General features: G+C 46.9%; 1 protein-coding gene across 1 annotated transcript; it reads left to right on the top strand.

Moving 5' to 3' along the window:
* Nucleotides 1–16,757: 16,757 nt before the first annotated feature.
* On the top strand, nucleotides 16,758–18,194 carry LOC123439538 (aspartic proteinase CDR1-like). The gene has a single exon (XM_045116242.1). The coding sequence runs from the start codon at nucleotides 16,758–16,760 to the stop codon at nucleotides 18,192–18,194; it is 1,437 nt and encodes a 478-aa protein (XP_044972177.1).
* The last annotated feature ends 525 nt before the right edge of the window (nucleotides 18,195–18,719 follow it).

Here is an 18,719-nt window from a genome sequence, read left to right as displayed (position 1 = left end):
GGATCAGGGTCCGAGTGGTGAAGGTGCCAATGTAAATCTTGTAGCAGCAGACCGAACTTGAACGTGCTTCAGGGCCTTACAGAACTGTGCGTCGATTGAAGTATCCATCATTCGCCCTGATCGATTCTGCTAAGTAGTATGTTCGAGCGAACTTGAGAATTGAAGTAGATCCGAGTGACCAACATGATCTTGAGACTCTAACTGATTGTTGGTAGTCGGTTGGAGTTTGTTGAATCTTTTGAACTTGAATGTTGTTGCTAGACCTAACCAAGAAGAATGTTTTTTTGTATTTCTCTTCCTGTGGGGGCACGCTCAGTGCACCCACTGGGTGTACTCCCCGAGCCTTTGTCGGACTAGATGAGTCTGGCAGAGGGTTTAAGACTTCCAGTGCTTGTCATGTTGAATGTTTGTTGAATCTGCATTATATGATTTCTGGATCAAAGTCAAGTCTCCGAGTGTATTTTTTTAACTTAGGCGATACGGGGTCGCAGCTAAGTTCCTTAGTGTGCAGTGTATCTGTACCCGGAGTAGTTTTTAACTTAGGCGATACGGAGTCGCAGCTAAGTCCCCGAGTCTGGAGCATATCCGCACTCGGAGTAGTTTTTAACTTAGGTGATGCAGAGTCGCAGCTAAGTCTTTGAGTGTGGAGCATGTCCGCACTCAGAGTTGTTATTAACTTAGGTGATACAGACTCGCAGCTAAGTTCTTGAGTATGGAGCGTGTCCGTACTTGGAGTAGTTTTCACTTAGGCGATACGGAGTCGCAGCTAAGCACCCGAGTGTGGAGCGTGTCCGTACTCGGAGTAGTTTTGAACTTAAGCGATATGGAGTCGCAGCTAAGCCCCCCAGTGTGGAGCGTGTCCGTACTCGGAGTTGTTTTAACCTAGGCGATACGGAGTCGTAGCTAAGTTCCTGAGTGTGGAGCCTGTCCATACTCTGAATAGTTTTAACTTAGGCGATACGGAGTCGCAGCTAAGTTCCCGAGTGTGGAGCCTGTCCGTACTCGGAATAGTTTTAACTTAGGCGATACGGAGTCGCAGCTAAGCCGCCGAGTGTTGGGGAACGTCGCATGGGAAACAAAAAATTTCCTGCGCGCACGAAGACCTATCATGGTGATGTCCATCTACGAGAGGGGATTTCCGATCTACGTACCCTTGTAGATCGCACAGCAGAAGCTTTAGTGAACGCGGTTGATGTAGTGGAACGTCCTCACGTCCCTCGATCCGCCCCGCAAACCGTCCCGCGATCCGTCCCACGAGCTAGTGCCGAACGGACGGCACCTCCGTGTTCAGCGATGATCTCGGCCTTCTTGATCCAGCAAGAGAGACGGAGAGGTAGATGAGTTCTCCGGCAGCGTGACGGCGCTCCGGAGGTTGGTGGTGATCTGATCTCAGCAGGGCTCCGCCCGAGCTCTGCAGAAACGCGATCTAGAGGAAAAACCGTGGAGGTATGTGGTCGGGCTGCCGTGGCAAAAGTTGTCTCAAATCAGCCCTAAAACCCCACTATATATAGGAGGGAGAGGGGGGGCCTTGCCTTGAGGCTCAAGGAGCCCCAAGGGGGTCGGCCGAGCCAAGGGGGGGAGTCCTCCCTTTCCAAACCGAATCCAACTAGGTTTGGAAGGTGGAGTCCTTCTCCCCTTTCCCACCTCCTCCTTTTTTTTCTCTTTGATTTTCTTCCTATGGCGCATAGGGCCTTCTTGGGCTGTCCCACCAGCCCACCAAGGGCTGGTGCGCCACCCCCAAGGCCTATGGGCTTCCCCGGGGTGGGTTGCCCCCCCAGTGAACACCCGGAACCCATTCGTCGTTCCCGGTAACTCCGAAAAACTTCCGGCAATGAAATGAGGTCATCCTATGTATCAATCTTCGATTCCGGGCCATTCCGGAAACCCTCGCGACGTCCGTGATCTCATCCAGGACTCCGAACAACATTCGGTAACCAACCATATAACTCAAATACGCATAAAACAACGTCGAACCTTAAGTGTGCAGACCCTGCGGGTTCGAGAACTATGCAGACATGACCCGAGTGACTCCTCGGTCAATATCCAATAGCGGGACCTAGATGCCCATATTGGATCCCACATATTCTACGAAGATCTTATCGTTTGAACCTCAGTGTCAAGGATTCATATAATCCCGTATGTCATTCCCTTTGTCCTTCGGTATGTTACTTGCCCGAGATTCGATCGTTAGTATCCGCATACCTATTTCAATCTCGTTTACCGGCAAGTCTCTTTACTCGTTTCGTAATACAAGATCCCGCAACTTACACTTAGTCACATTGCTTGCAAGGCTTGTGTGTGATGTTGTATTACTGAGTGGGCCCCGAGATACCTCTCCGTCATACGGAGTGACAAATCCCAGTCTTGATCCATACTAACTCAACGAACACCTTCGGAGATACCTGTAGAGCTTCTTTATAGTCACCCAGTTACGTTGCGATGTTTGATACACACAAAGCATCCCTCTGGTGACAGTGAGTTATATGATCTCATGGTCATAGGAACAAATACTTGACACGCAGAAAACAGTAGCAACAAAATGACACGATCAACATGCTACGTCTATTAGTTTGGGTCTAGTCCATCACATGATTCTCCTAATGACGTGATCCCGTTATCAAGTAACAACACTTGCCTATGGCCAGGAAACCTTGACCATCTTTGATCAACGAGCTAGTCAACTAGAGGCTAACTAGGGACAGTGTTTTGTCTATGTATCCACACAAGTATTGTGTTTCCAATCAATACAATTATAGCATGGATAATAAACAATTATCATGAACAAAGAAATATAATAATAACTAATTATTATTGCCTCTAGGGCATATTTCCAACAGTCTCCCACTTGCACTAGTGTCAATAATCTAGTTCACATCACCATGTGATTTCAACGAATCCAACACCCATATAGTTCTCGGGTCTGATCACGTCTTGCTCGTGAGAGAGGTTTTAGTCAACGGTTCTGAAACTTTCAGATCCGTGCGTTCTTTACAAATCTTTATGTCATCTTATAGATGCTGCTACTATGTGCTATTCGGAAATGCTCCAAATATCTACTCTACTATACGAATCCGTTTCACTACTCATAGTTATTCGGATTAGTGTCAAAGCTTGCATCGACGTAACCCTTTACGACGAACTCTTTAACCACCTCCATAATCGAGAAAAATTCCTTAGTCTATTTAGTTACTAAGGATAACTTTGACCGCTGATCAGTGATTCAATCCTGGATCACTCTGTGTACCTCTTAACAGACTTGCTGCAAGGCACACATTAGGTGCGGTACTCAGCATGGCATACTTAAGAGTCTACGGCTAAGGCATAGAAGACGACCTTCGTCTATTCTCTTTATTCTACCGTGGTCGGGTTATGAGTCTTACTCAAATTCACACCTTACGACACAGTCAAGAACTCCTTCTTTGCTGATCTATTTTGAATTCCTTCAAAAACTTGTCAAGGCATGCATCTTGTTGAAACTTCTATTAAGATTTTTGATCTATCTCCATAGATCTTGATGCTCAACGTTCAAGTAGCTCAATCCAGGTATTCCTTTGAAAAACTCCTTTCAAACAACCTTTTATGCTTCACAGAAATTCTACATTACTTCTGATCAACAATATGTCAACCACATATACTTATCAGAAATTCTATAGTGCTCCCACTCACTTCTTTGGAAATACAAGTTTCTCATAAACCTTGTACAAACCCAAAATCTTTGATCATCTCATCAAAGTGTATATTCCAACTCCGAGATGCTTGCACCAGTCCATTGAAGGATCGCTGGAGCTTGCATACTTGCTAGTATCTTTAGGATCGACAAAACGTCCTGGTTGTATCACATACAATGTTTGCTCAAGGAAACCGTCGAGGAAACAATGTTTTGACATCCTATGTGCAATATTTCATAAATAATGCAGCAACTACTAACATAATTCTATCAGACTTTTAGCATCACTGCGAGTGAGAAAGTCTCATCATAGTCAACTATTTGATCTTGTCGGAAACATCTTTGCGGCAAGTCGAGCTTTTCTTAATAGTGACTTATCACCATCGTCGTCTATCTTCCTTTTAAAGATCCATCTTTACTCAATAGTCCTGCGACCATCAAGTAGTTCTTCCAAAGTCTACACTTTGTTTTTCATACATGGATCCTCTCTCGGATTTCATGGCCTCCAGCCATTTGTCGGAATCCGGGCCCACCATCGCTTCTCCACAGCTCGTAGGTTCATTATTGTTCAACAACATGACCTCCAAGACAGGGTTACCATACCACTCTGTAGTAGTACGCGACCTTGTCGACCTACGAGGCTTGTAGTAACTTGATCCGATGCTCGATGATCACCATCATCAGCTTTCACTTCAATTGGTGTAGGCGCCACACGAACATCTTCCTGTGCCCTGCTACACACTGGTTGAAGTGACGGTAAACTAACCTCATGAAGTTCCACTACCCTCCCACTCAATTCTTTCGAGAGAAACCTTTCCTCGATAAAGGACCCGTTTCCTGAAACAAACACTTCGCTTTTGGATCTGAGATAGGAGATGCACCCAACTGTTTTGGATATCCTATGAAGATGCATTTATCCGTTTTGGGTTCGAGCTTATCGGATTGAAGCTTTTTCACATAAGCATCGCAGCCCCAATCTTTTAAGAAACGACAGCTTAGATTTCTCTAAAACTTAGTCTATACTGTGTCATCTCAACGGAAATACGCAGTGCCCTATTTAAAGTGAATGCGGTTGTCTCTAATGCATAACCCATAAACGATAGTGGTAATTCGATAAGAGACATCATAGCATGCACCATACCAAATAGTGCGTGGCTATGATGTTCAGACACATCATCACACTATGATGTTCCAGGTGGCATGAACTGTGAAACAATTTCCACATTGTCTTAACTGCGTACCAAAACTCGTAACTCAGATATTCATTTCTATGATCATATTGTAGACCGTTTATCCTTTTGTTATGACGAACTTCACTCTGAAACAGAATTGAACTTTTCAATATTTCAGGCTTGTGATTCATTAAGTAAATACTCTTGTATCTACTCAAATCGTCATTGAAGTAAGAACATAATGATATCCACTGCGTGCCTCAGCACCCATTGGACTGCATACATCAAAATGTATCACTTCCAACAAGTTACTATCTTGTTTCATCTCAATGAAAACAAGGCCTTGCTCATGTGGTATGATTTGCATGTCACTAGTGATTCAAAATCAAGTGAGTATAAAGATCCATCAGCATGGAGCCTCTTCATGCAATTTATACCAACATGACTCAAGCGGCAGTGCCACAAGTAAGTGGTACTATCATCATTACCTCGTATCTTTTAGCACCAATATCATGAACATGTGTAACACTACGATCGAGATTCAATAAACCATTGAAGGTGATTATTCAAGCAAATAGAGTAACCATTATTCTCTTTAAATGAATAATCGTATTGCAATAAACACGGTCCAATCATGTTCATGCTTAACGCAAGCACCAAATAACAATTATTTAGGTTTAACACCAATCCCGATGGTAGAGGGAGTGTGCGATGTTTGATCATATCAACCTTGGAAACACTTCCAACACGTATCGTCACCTCGCCTTTAGCTAGTCTCCGTTTATGCCGTAGCTTTCATTTCGTGTTACTAATCACTTAGCAACCGAACCGGTATCCAATACCCTCGTGCTACTAGGAGTACTAGTAAAGTACACATCAACATCATGTATATCAAATATACTTCTTTTAACTTTTGCCAGCCTTCTTATCTACCAAGTATCTAGAGTTGCTCCGCCTCAGTGACCGTTCCCCTCATAACAGAAGCACTTAGTCCCGGGCTTGGGTTTAATCTGGGGTCTCTTCATTAGTGCAGCAACTACTTTGCCGTTTCACGAAGTATCCCTTCCAGCCCTTGCCTTTCTCGAAACTTAGTGGTTTTACTAACCATCAACTATTGATGCTCCTTCTTGATTTCTACTCTCGCAGTGTCAAACATCGCGAATCGCTGAAGGATCATTGTATCTATCCTTGATATGTCATAGTTCATCACGAAGCTCTCACAGCTTGGTGGCAGTGACTTTGGAGTACCATCACTATCTTATCTGGAAGATCAACTCCCACTTGATTCAAGCGATTGTCGTACTCAGATAATCTGAGCACACGCTCAATGATTGAGCTTTTCTCCTCTACTTCGTGGACAAAGAATCTTGTCGGAGGTCTCATACCTCTTAACAAGGGCACAAGCATGAAATCACAATTTCATCTCTTTAGAACATCTCTTATGTTCCGTGACGTTTCAAAACGTCTTCGGCGCCTTGCTTCTAAGCCATTAAGTATTTTGTACTGAACTATCGTGTAGTCATTAGAAACGTGTATGTCGGATGTTCATAACATCTACAGACGACGCTCGAGGTGCAGCACACCGAGTGGTGCATTAAGGACATAAGCCTTCTGCATAGCAACGAGGACAATCCTCGGCTTTACAGACTCAGTCTGCAAAGTTTCCTACTATCAACTTTCAACTAAATTTTCTCTAGGAACATATAAAAACAGTAGAGCTATAGCGCAAGCTACATCGCAATTCGCAAAGACCATTAGACTATATTCATGACAATTAGTTCAATTAATCATATTACTTAAGAACTCCCACTCAAAAAGTACATCTCTCTAGTCATTTGAGTGGTACATGATCCAAATCCACTATCTCAAGTCCGATCATCACGTGAGTCGAGAATAGTTTAAGTGGTAAGCATCTCTATGCTAATAATATCAACTATACGATTCATGCTCGACCTTTCGGTCTCATGTGTTCCGAGGCCATGTCTGCACATGCTAGGCTCGTCAAGCTTAACCCGAGTGTTCCACATGTGCAACTATTTTGCACCCGTTGTATGTGAACGTGAGTCTATCACACCCGATCATCACGTGGTGTCTCGAAACGAAGAACTGTCGCAACGGTGCATAGTCGGGGAGAACACAATTTCGTCTTGAAATTTTAGTGAGAGATCACCTCATAATGCTACCGTCGTTCTAAGCAAGATAAGGTGCATAAAGGATTAACATCACATGCAATTCATAAGTGACATGATATGGCCATCATCAGGTGCTTCTTGATCTCCATCACCAAAGCACCGGCACAATCTTCTTGTCACCGGCGACACACCATGATCTCCATCATCATGATCTCCATCAACGTGTCGCCATCGGGGTTGTCGTGCTACTCATGCTATTACTACTAAAGCTACGTCCTAGCAATATAGTAAACGCATCTGCAAGCACAAACGTTAGTTTAAAGACAACCCTATGGCTCCTGCCGGTTGCCGTACCATCGACGTGCAAGTCGATATTAACTATTACAACATGATCATCTCATACATCCAATATATCACATCACATCGTTGGCCATATCACATCACAAGCATACCCTGCAAAAACAAGTTAGACGTCCTCTAATTGTTGTTGCATGTTTTACGTGGTGACCATGGGTATCTAGTAGGATCGCATCTTACTTACGCAAACACCACAACGGAGATATATGAATTGCTATTTAAACTCATCCAAGGACCTCCTCGGTCAAATCCGATTCAACTAAAGTTGGAGAAACCCACACTCGCCGGTCATCTTTGAGCAACGGAGTTACTCGTAGCGATGAAACCAGTCTCTCGTAAGCGTACGAGTAATGTCGGTCCGAGCCGCTTCGATCCAACAATACCACGGAATCAAGAAAAGACTAAGGAGGGCAGAAAAACGCACATCACCGCCCACAAAAACTTTTGTGTTCTACTCGAGAAGACATCTATGCATGAACCTAGCTCTGATACCACTCTTGGGGAACGTCCCATGGGAAACAAAAATTTTCCTACGCGCACGAAGACCTATCATGGTGATGTCCATCTACGAGAGGGGATTTCCGATCTACGTACCCTTGTAGATCGCACAACAGAAGCTTTAGTGAACGCGGTTGATGTAGTGGAACGTCCTCACGTCCCTCGATCTGCCCTGCGAACCGTCCCGCGATCCGTCCCACGATCTAGTGCCGAACGGACGGCACCTCCGCGTTCAGCACACGTACAGCTCGACGATGATCTCGGCCTTCTTGATCCAGCAAGAGAGACGGAGAGATAGATGAGTTCTTCGGCAGCGTGACGGCGCTCCGGAGGTTGGTGGTGATCTAATCTCAGCAGGGCTCCGCCCGAGCTCTGCAGAAACGCGATCTAGAGGAAAACCCGTGGAGGTATGTGGTCGGGCTGCCGTGGCAAAAGTCGTCTCAAATCATCCCTAAAACCCCACTATATATAGGAGGGAGAGGGGGGCCTTGCCTTGAGGCTCAAGGTGCCCCAAGGGGGTCGGCCGAGCCAAGGGGGGGAGTCCTCCCCTTCCAAACCGAATCCAACTAGGTTTGGAAGGTGGAGTCCTTCTCCCCTTTCCCACCTCCTCCTTTTTTCTCTTTGATTTTCTTCCTATGGCGCATAGGGCCTTCTTGGGATGTCCCACCAGCCCACCAAGGGCTGGTGCACCACCCCAAGGCCTATGGGCTTCCCCGGGGTGGGTTGCCCCCCCGGTGAAAACCCGGAACCCATTCGTCATTCCCGGTACATTCCCGGTAACTCCGAAAACCTTCCGGCAATCAAATGAGGTCATCCTATATATCAATCTTCGTTTCCGGACCATTCTGGAAACCCTCGTGACGTCCGTGATCTCATCCGGGACTCCGAACAACATCTGGGACTCCGAACAACATTCGGTAACCAACCATATAACTCAAATACGCATAAAACAACGTCAAACCTTAAGTGTGCAGACCCTGCGGGTTCGAGAACTATGCAGACATGACCCGAGTGACTCCTTGGTCAATATACAATAGCGGGACCTGGATGACCATATTGGATCCCACATATTCTACGAAGATCTTATCGTTTGAACCTCAGTGTCAAGGATTCATATAATCCCGTATGTCATTCCCTTTGTCCTTCGGTATGTTACTTGCCCAAGATTCGATCGTCAGTATCCGCATACCTATTTCAATCTCGTTTACCGGCAAGTCTCTTTACTCGTTCCATAATACAAGATTCCGCAACTTACACTAAGTCACATTGCTTGCAAGGCTTGTGTGTGATGTTGTATTACCGAGTGGGCCCCGAGATACCTCTCCGTCATACGGAGTGACAAATCCCAGTCTTGATCCATACTAACTCAACGAACACCTTCGGAGATACCTGTAGAGCATCTTTATAGTCACCCAGTTACGTTGCGACGTTTGATACACACAAAGCATTCCTCCGGTGTCAGTGAGTTATATGATCTCATGGTCATAGGAACAAATACTTGACACGCAGAAAACAGTAGCAACAAAATGACACGATCAACATGCTACGTCTATTAGTTTGGGTCTAGTCCATCACATGATTCTCCTAATGATGTGATCCCGTTATCAAGTAACAACACTTGCCTATGGCCAGGAAACCTTGACCATCTTTGATCAACGAGCTAGTCAACTAGAGGCTTACTAGGGACTGTGTTTTGTCTATGTATCCACACAAGTATTGTGTTTCCAACCAATACAATTATAGCATGGATAATAAACGATTATCATGAACAAATAAATATAATAATAACTAATTGTTATTGCCTCTAGGGCATATTTCCAACACCGAGTGTGGAGCCTGTCCGTACTCGGAATAGTTTTAACTTAGGCGATACGGAGTCACAGCTAAGCCCCCGAATGTGGAGCCTGTCCGTACTCGGAATAGTTTTTAACTTAGGCGATATGGAGTCGCAGCTATGTTCCCGAGTGTGGAGCGTGTCCGTACTCGTAGTAGTTTTAACTTAGGCGATACGGAGTCGCAGCTAAGTCCCCGAGTGTGGAGTGTGTCCGTACTCGTAGTAGTTTTAACTTAGGTGATACGGAGTCGCAGCTAAGTTCCCGAGTGTGGAGCGTGTCCGTACTCGAAGTAGTTTTAACTTAGGCGATACTGAATCGCAGCTAAGCCGAGCGGTGGCGTGCGGGGCGTCCGAGTGATGAAGATGTGCCACACGGAGTGGCGATGCGTGGGGCATCCGGTCGAGTGACGGTGCCGGGAGCGACCGAGTGACAAAGGAGCGTCCAGTAAAATGATGGCGCGCGGGGCGGCGGGTGACGATGACGTTTCTCGCTGAGTGGTGATGGGCGGAGCTGCCGAGTGGATATGGAAGTGTCCAAGTACAACAGCTCGCAACGCATCGGAGGAGTTTCCCCATGTTCAGAATCTGCATGCAAGAGGTATTAGTGCTAACTAAGCAAGAATTAGAGACATGTCTCCATGTGACAAAAGTTGAAACGAGAAAGAGAGTTGTAGAGGAGGCCCAAAGGAGGGATCCGTTGCACCACAAACTGCCGGTCTGGCCAGTGTTCGATGACAGCTGAGAGGTGGCGATGAGGACGATGAATAGCTGGCTGCAGCGAAGGACGAGGCCGGCATGAGCGCTGGTGACCGGGTTTCCTGCTCGAGACAGCCAGCGGACAAAATGAAGGTTTGCCCGAGTGATTCTTGTGCTTGCCGAACGATCCATTGTCAATCGAGGTATGCAAAATGTCCGAGTGGATCTGGCTAGAACGTGCATCAGTGCAGAAGGTTGACTTGGTGCCGAGTGTGAAGGTGCAGTCGGTTGCGTCGTAGATGAGGTCGGAGATGACGATGAGCGGAAGGTGCCAGCGTCCATGTGTGGAGTTGCACTCGTCTACCTCGCGGGCGAGGTCGGAGGTGATGCAGCCAACCATTGGAGTAACCAGGCGTTCAAGCTGCACGTGTTGCTACATTCTTTCCTTGCATGTCGCGACCTCCGTCGTGGTGGAGTTGCCAAATGATGAAGATGTGACTCGCCGAGTGGCGACGTGCGGGGCATCCAGTTGGAAGGTGCTTGTGCAGTCGATGGCGGAAGGAGGTGTTGTCCTGTAAGAGCCACCATTGAGCCGCCGGTGTTCGTGACGCGTCTTCCAGTCGACGCCGGGTGGACGGGCCACCGAGTGCCTGAATCTGTCCGAGAGAACAATGCATCCGAACGGATTCTCCAATGTTGTCTTGCTTGCTTCCGTTGCCAATATCCAACGAGTGACCCTACGAGTTAGTAGTAACCATAGCTACTAATATTTTTGATAGACTAAGTGTCCTGTATAGTTGCTAATTTGCAATGAATAAAAACCACAAATGAATATTCTTGAGCCAACCATTGTACGACCCACTACTTCACTTGGGTTGACATCCTCCTTCCTATGTGCAACATCCATTTGATCCAGAATTTGCAAGTCATCTTCATCATGTTGCACCTCATTCATCATCTCCAAGTCATCACTTTCTTTTACTTCCTCAACCTCTCTTTCATCTTCAAAGTCTTCGTCAACTTGTGATGGTTGTGCAATGATTTGAAATTATAGGTACCCTCAGTTGTATGCCCTACAAAATGCATGTAAGTAACCAAGCAATAGGCAGAGTTAATAGTTAATAGTACAACAGTTAACAACAAGTGAAGTTACCGTAATTAAGTACTCCGAGCTCTCCTGTTAAATAAATGCAAATAATTCAGGAACTAGGACTGAACCATCTACTCCAAGTGCAAATAATTCAGTAACAAGGATTGAACCATCCATAGCTTCAAACTTGCAAATCTCCAGGTGGAGTACAATACAGTACACGTGCAAGCAAATAGAATGACTGATCTCATTAACAGTAGCAAATCATCTAGGAAGTAAGAGGAGCATTCAGACATCCATCTATTGACCATCTCCTAAATCATTCATTTTCAAGGTGCATCCAAAGAGAAATTTGAATTTCTGCAACAATTTTAGACAGTCTTCGGTTTTAGGTTTAATTGAAGCTCCATTTTCAGTTAAACATCCATCTCCATCTCCACATACCCAATCCGAACGATTGAGGCCCTTGGAAGAAAGAATGTATATTACTCTATCATAATAACAACCACCTGTAAGAAATTGATACTCTCTCTACTAGCAGAACATTGAAAAAACATGTGCTGCAACTGCAATGACCAAGGTTCTGCATTCCTGGCTAATCATTCACAAAGTGAAAACCCAATTTCATGTTCATCCACTAGCTAACTACCTACTAATGTAGTACCATAGTAGTATATACTAATACACACACAACTTTTCAGGTCTCAACTCTGATGAAAAAGCACAATTTTGATAGAGCAATGCAACCAAAATGTGGGTGGTTGCGTGCCTGTCAGCTAACTTAGACCCAAGTGAGGAATTAGGTAGTTAAAATAGGAGAGAAGCCAGTCACAAAGGGTGGGAGGGGAGGGACGTACGTGCGCCGATGGTGTTCTTGGTGGGGATGGAGACCGCGATGGTGGCGGTGGAGGTGAGGCCAAGCCGAGGCTGAGGCCCACGAGCCGTGAGGTGGCAAACCCGAGCGTGGCGGAGGATGAAGGGAAGGCGATGAAGGGGTCGGCAAAGGGGATGGACGGCAGAGGCGACGAACGTCGGAGAGGGTGGACAATAGAGGGGGACGAGGGCGAAGGGTGCAGCAGCGTCACTGTCGAGGGAGGAATTCCACGAGGGGAAGCTCGCGTTTCCTCAGACCGCGGTATCGTAGGAATTCGCGTGTAATTCCGGGGATGGGTCGGTCCAATATCGAGGCAACTAATGGGCATGTGGGGAATTTTCAGAATCTCTGTACCAGGAGGTAAAATAGTCGGTGGATCAATGAGAAACGCTAGTGCTGAACGAGGCCTAAAACAAGCAACATTTCCCCGCGTTTCAAATCTGGGCACACCGAGATCTCAACACTGAACCTAGCAACAACAATTACGAAATCATGAGTGGACAATTGTATGTGGTCGTACCTAGTTGCAGCCGGGCACGAAGTCCTGCAGCAGCTTCATCTGCTGGCTGATCTTCTCTCTTCTCACCTAAGCACATCAGAAGAGAAAGCAGAACAAGAGAAATTCTACTCTAATGCAGAAATGATCGTCACTCCAACAGACGCAAAATGGAGACGAGAGGCAAAGAATTGTACCCTCTCCAAAGACGCCGTATTGGAAACCCACCATCCTGGTACCTCGAGCCCATCGTATCCTCGAAGCCGAGCCACCATAGCTTGGAGGTGACCAATCACGACCTCGAGATCAGGTGGGGTCCTTCTCCCACAACGGCTTTTCCAGGGTCCTATCTCAGATGCAATCATTTCTATAACTTGTTCCTTGTTAAGGGGCCACTCCCTAGGTGCCTCTTGAATATCTACAAGCTCATAGGAAATGTACTTTTTGCTCGCAAGTAGGAGGACGAGGCTGGGTGCAGAAGTGTAGTCAGCTGGAGGAACCTTAAGACTTTCAAACACGATGCTCTCCTCGGCGAAGATCCTGTCGTGCCTTTTCACCAATGCACGGAGTTCTAGCTTCATGAGAGCAAAAGTCATCTAAGTTGGCCGTGATACAAGCAACACCTGAAGGAAAAATACAAAAAGGTAAAAAAAGGGGGGAGGGGGTATATTCCGAACAAAATGCAAGGTGGCAGGAGCTACACGTACCACTACGAGGTGACTTAGGCTTCGTTGAGACCGCCGCAACATCTAGCTCATCGGATGGTCGCTTTCTGTCCACTTAATCAGCACCAGTCGATGAAGTGGGAGACGAGGGCCTCACCGTCCGTCCACCCCTCGTCGGAGGTGCGGACTTCGCCACCAGATCACGCACCGATGGAGGAGCGAGTGTCGCCATGGGAGCATTCCTCGCCTAAGACGTAGATTTCACCACTAAATAAGACCGATCCATCATCTTGACAACCTCATCCAAGAGCCGTTGCGCGCGATCACTCATGGTCACGTCTAACAGCACGTCCTCAAGCTTGTCATTTGTACATGAAGATGAAGATAGTGGTACAAAAAAAGGTATGTGTAGACCAATTTTTATGTACCTCACGGACATCTAGCAGAGAATCAGAGTCAATAGCAATAATGGTTCGCTCAGAGGTTTTGGAACTATGATTGGATTGGGGGCGTGCACTCTGCAACGTTGTGCTGCCCGACACCGGCAAGGGCGGGGACAAATGAGTGTACTCCACCTCGTTGGACCTGCTTCCCGACGAGGACCGCTCGTGAGATTTTAGGGTGCGAGAGCGAAACTAATACTTGAGGCCCTTCAGTATAATCGTCATAACAATAATAATCAATGTATACGTGTTCTCAATAAACAATTGGAATCCACATCACAACGGTTTTGCATGTACAACTAATGGCCTATAATAAAATCTATCACAAGACATCCTTGAAAATGCAAAGATATGTCTAATGTCAGGCTACACCATAAATATGAAGAAATATATCACATAACATCCTTGAGACAGATGACTGAAAAAGTTGTCCACAATTGTTTTATAAAAGAAATGTCGGTCTTAAATGTAAAGTAGTTCTTGGACTAACCATTGCTAAGGTTATTATTCTAAAAATAGAAGTATCCGAGAAATTAAGATAGATCAGCAAATCCATATGAACGATATGAAAACAAATATTATTTGATACTTTAAAAATCAAATCAATGGCACCACAATATTGCAAAGTAATTCTTATCTAGTTATGAAAATTTGCAAACTACGAGTAAATTACCCCATTGATGTCTGCGTTGCACAGTTCGTCTGGAAATTACTGGCCGAGTTCACCATCCGGAACATACTCTTTGTTTTTATTTGTTTGAGATTTATGTACATCACACAATTTATATTAGCAAACAACCTAAGCAGACAATTGATGATACATCCCACCAGCCAAACACATCCATACAGGATACGCAACGCCGGGTGCGCTGCCGCACAACCATGTCTCTTGTAGTCAGGGCCTCCTCCTCCTCCTCATTTGCAATGATCCAGGCGTGATGGCAGGTGGCGCTTGCTAGTGTGTGATGCGTTTTCAATTTTTTTTAGGGTAGCGTGATGCACTCTTATGGATTCTGTAATTTCTACTACTTGGGTCGAACCCAATAACAAATTTTTTTCGATGCTATAAATATTGCACTGGGCTCACTACTTAAGGCTGGAGTACTACTTTGTTTGAAAAACAAAGGTACAACGTTGGGCATTCCCTATTTAGGGTTGCAGGCGCCCCTTACAACGTTTTTGCTAACGGGCGTGTGCATAGCACACCCCCGCTCCGCGCATGGGCCGACCCTCTTGGCTTTGATTTTCTGTGTTAAAGCTTAAAAACAAATGCTACGTTGGGCATTCCCTATTTAGGGTTGCAGGCGCCCCTTACAACATTTTTGCTAACGGCGTGTGCATAGCACACCCCCGCTCCGCGCATGGGCCGACCCTCTTGGCTTTGATTTTCTGTGTTAAAGCTTAAAAACAAATGCTACGTTGGGAGATCGAACACAAGACGTAATGCTTGGCTGAGACCGCGGTAACCACTAGGCCATCACGATATATGTGACAAATTTTTTCCTTTCGTCCATTTAATTCTCTTTTTCTGTTTTTTCCTGTTTGCTATTTTTTCGATGTTTTCTGATTTATTGTTTTTTCTTTATTTTCTTAAATGTGTGGATCATTTTTCTAAAGTTTTTATTTTAATGAACTTTTTTAAAGTTTGATGAATTGTTTTCGAAATCAGTGAACTTTTTTCATATTCAATGAACATTTTTTACAAAATCGATGAACTTTTTTGAAATTGATGAACTTTTTTCAGGTTTGATGTACTTTTTTGCAAATTCGAAGAACTTTTTTCCAAAATCGATGATTTTTTTTCAAAACCGGTGAACTCTATTCAAATTCAATGAACTTTTTTTAAATCGATGATTTTCTGAAAAACGGTGATTTTTTTAAAAAATTGTTGAACTTTTTTCATTTTTATGAAATTTTTTATTATTAAAATCAACGGTTGACTAGTCAATTGATGAACCGCGACCGTACAAAACACCTGTCGCGCGAGCGAGCGATCGATCAGACGGGGCGAGTGGAGCGCTCGCCACATGGGCCGGGCCACTTGCGTTCCAGCGGGGCGTCGATTAGTTTCCGCGGCACCGAACACACGGAATAGGAGCTCCCCGGTCGATCAGGCGGGGTGAGTGGAGCGCTCGCCACATGGGCCAGCCCACTTGGCGTTCAGCATGCGCCGGTTGGCTTCCATGACACCGAACGCGCAGAATAGGAGCTCTCCGACTCTGTGTTGCTGGCTCACTGCGTTTGCCTCCTAGAATCCAACCTAGTACGACTTTGTTTTTTTCAAGGATGGAACGTACGACCCATCTCACTGCGTTTGCCTTGGTCCTAACTAGTACGAACTTTGTTTTTCTAAGGATGGAACGTACGACTCATCTATCAGCATGGAAATACCATCAGTTGAAGCAGATGTTTGGAAAATACTAGACGTGAAGCTGGTTAAGTTTGGAAACAAGGTTGCATCTGGATGAAACGGCGACCAAGTTCCGGTTGTGTTTGGACTGTGAAGTGAAAACAATTTAACCGTACATTCTTTCCAAAATATTGCCATTTTGAATCCGGTGCAGTCGAATGTACCCTGAATTCCATGCGTGGTGCAGCACGTACGTATAATTAGTACTAGTAATTTTTAGGGTCGTACAATTAGTAATTAGTAATGCAAGAAGCTGGCTGATGGTGCGATCACAGACCGACTTGCCCCATTCGTCTCCCCATTAATCAACTTACCATTTTCATCTTACGTCAACTTCCCTATTAATAGTCTGCATAGCAGCAGCAGCAGCAGCACAGCATCGGCAAGATTCAAGAAGCAAACCGGCAGTTGAGTTCGCACACAATGCCTACGACGACGACATCCCGCGCTCTCGTTGGCGTCGTCCTGATGGCGCACGTGTTCTTGTGCACGGCGTACGTCGGCGGCGATGGGTTCAGCGTGGAGTTCATCCACCGTGACTCCGTCATGTCGCCGTACCGTGACCCGTCGCTCAGCGCGCACGCCCGCGTGCTCGAGGCCACATTGCGCGCTGCTGCGCTCTCGCGCTCCTACGCCCGCGCCGACGCACCATCAGCTGACTGTGCCGTCTCCGAGCTCACCTCCAGGCCCTTCGAGTACCTGATGGCCGTGAACGTGGGCACGCCGCCCACCCGCATGCTCGCCATCGCCGACACCGGCAGCGACCTCGTCTGGCTCAACTGTAGCAACGGGGCCGGCGATCCTGGTCTGGCGGCCGCCCGTCACGCACACGCGCACGCGCCCGCTCCGGCCCCCGCGCCGGTGTCCGCGCCGCCGCCGGGCGTCCAGTTCAACTCCGCCAATTCGACGATGTTCGGTCTCGTGAGCTGCGGCACGGCCGCATGCCGCGCGCTCCCCGACGCCTCCTGCGCCGACTCCAAGTGCAGGTACCTCTACTCGTACGGCGACGGCTCCCAGACGAGCGGCCTCCTCTCCACAGAGACCTTTACCTTCGCCAACGACCAAGGCACCCGCAGCGGCGATCGGACGATGCGCGTGGCCAACGTGAACTTCGGCTGCTCCACGACCATGATCGGCTCGTTCATCGGGGATGGCCTCGTCGGACTCGGCGGCGGCGACCTCTCCCTCGTCAACCAGTTAGGCGCAGACACGTCGCTCGGCCGGAGGTTCTCTTACTGCCTCGTGCCCTACTCCATCAACGCCTCCTCCGTGCTCAACTTCGGCCCCCGCGCGGCCGTGACGGAGCCGGGCGCGGCGACGACGCCGCTCATCCCATCCGAAGTGAAGGCCTACTACACCGTCGACCTCCGGTCCGTCAAGATCGGGAACAAGACCTTGGCGGCGCCGCAGCAGTCCACCGTCATCGTCGACTCCGGCACGACGCTGACGTACCTCGCGAAGGAGCTCGTGGACCCGTTGGTGAAAGAGCTAACCCGGCGGGTCAAGCTCCCGCGGGTGCCGTCGCCGGAAGAGCTCCTGCCACTGTGCTTCGACGTGAGCGGGGCACGGGAGGGGCAGGTTGCGGCGATGATCCCTGACGTGACGCTGGAACTGGGCGGCGGCGCGGCGGTCACGCTCAAGACGGAGAACACGTTCTTGGAGGTGCAGGAGGGGACCCTGTGCTTGGCGGTGGTGGTGCCGTCTGGGCAGTTTCCTCCTATGTCCATCATCGGGAATATCGCGCAGCAGAACATGCACGTCGGCTATGACCTCGACAAGGGCACCGTCACCTTCGCCGCAGCAGACTGCGCCGCAGCCCCCTCCCCCTCCCCCTCCCCCTCAGGCTCTTTGTATATCTGATCTGATCATCATTATTAGTTGGTATTTTTAGACGAGGGGGTATTATTTGCTTGCGATCGCATGGATCTGCAAAATATATACTGTACTCCGTAAAACATTACGAGAAATGAGGTTCTATCATGCATGCACGTACGGGAATCTACCGTTGATGGTTACTAGATGGAATATTTTACAAAGGATTACGGATGAGCTGGTGTATCCAGATTTAATTGGTTGTTAGATGGAAGCCGACCCCATCATGAAAATCAGGGGGGAAAGATTAGTTGTGGGGGAGAGAAGGATCTGTAAAACATCCATAATTATCCATACGTCTAGCATTTTTGTAATTTGAGATTCATGCTACTTTTTATATGTTGTCAAAATTTATCACGTTCCAGAGTGTTACATTAGGTTCTCCTCTGGTTCCAAAGTGAATCATAATGTTTCGTTGTGAACCATGGTGCATCACCAAACTAATCAAGCCAACCAAAACATTGTAAAACAAAATAAATTTTAACAACTAAAAAAAATAGCATGAATCTCAAA

This window comes from Hordeum vulgare, chromosome 3H, assembly GCF_904849725.1.
Source record: "Hordeum vulgare subsp. vulgare chromosome 3H, MorexV3_pseudomolecules_assembly, whole genome shotgun sequence".
NCBI classification, from domain to species: domain Eukaryota; kingdom Viridiplantae; phylum Streptophyta; class Magnoliopsida; order Poales; family Poaceae; genus Hordeum; species Hordeum vulgare.
Note: the sequence above shows the minus strand (reverse complement) of the source record. Positions and strands in the feature narration are given on the sequence as shown.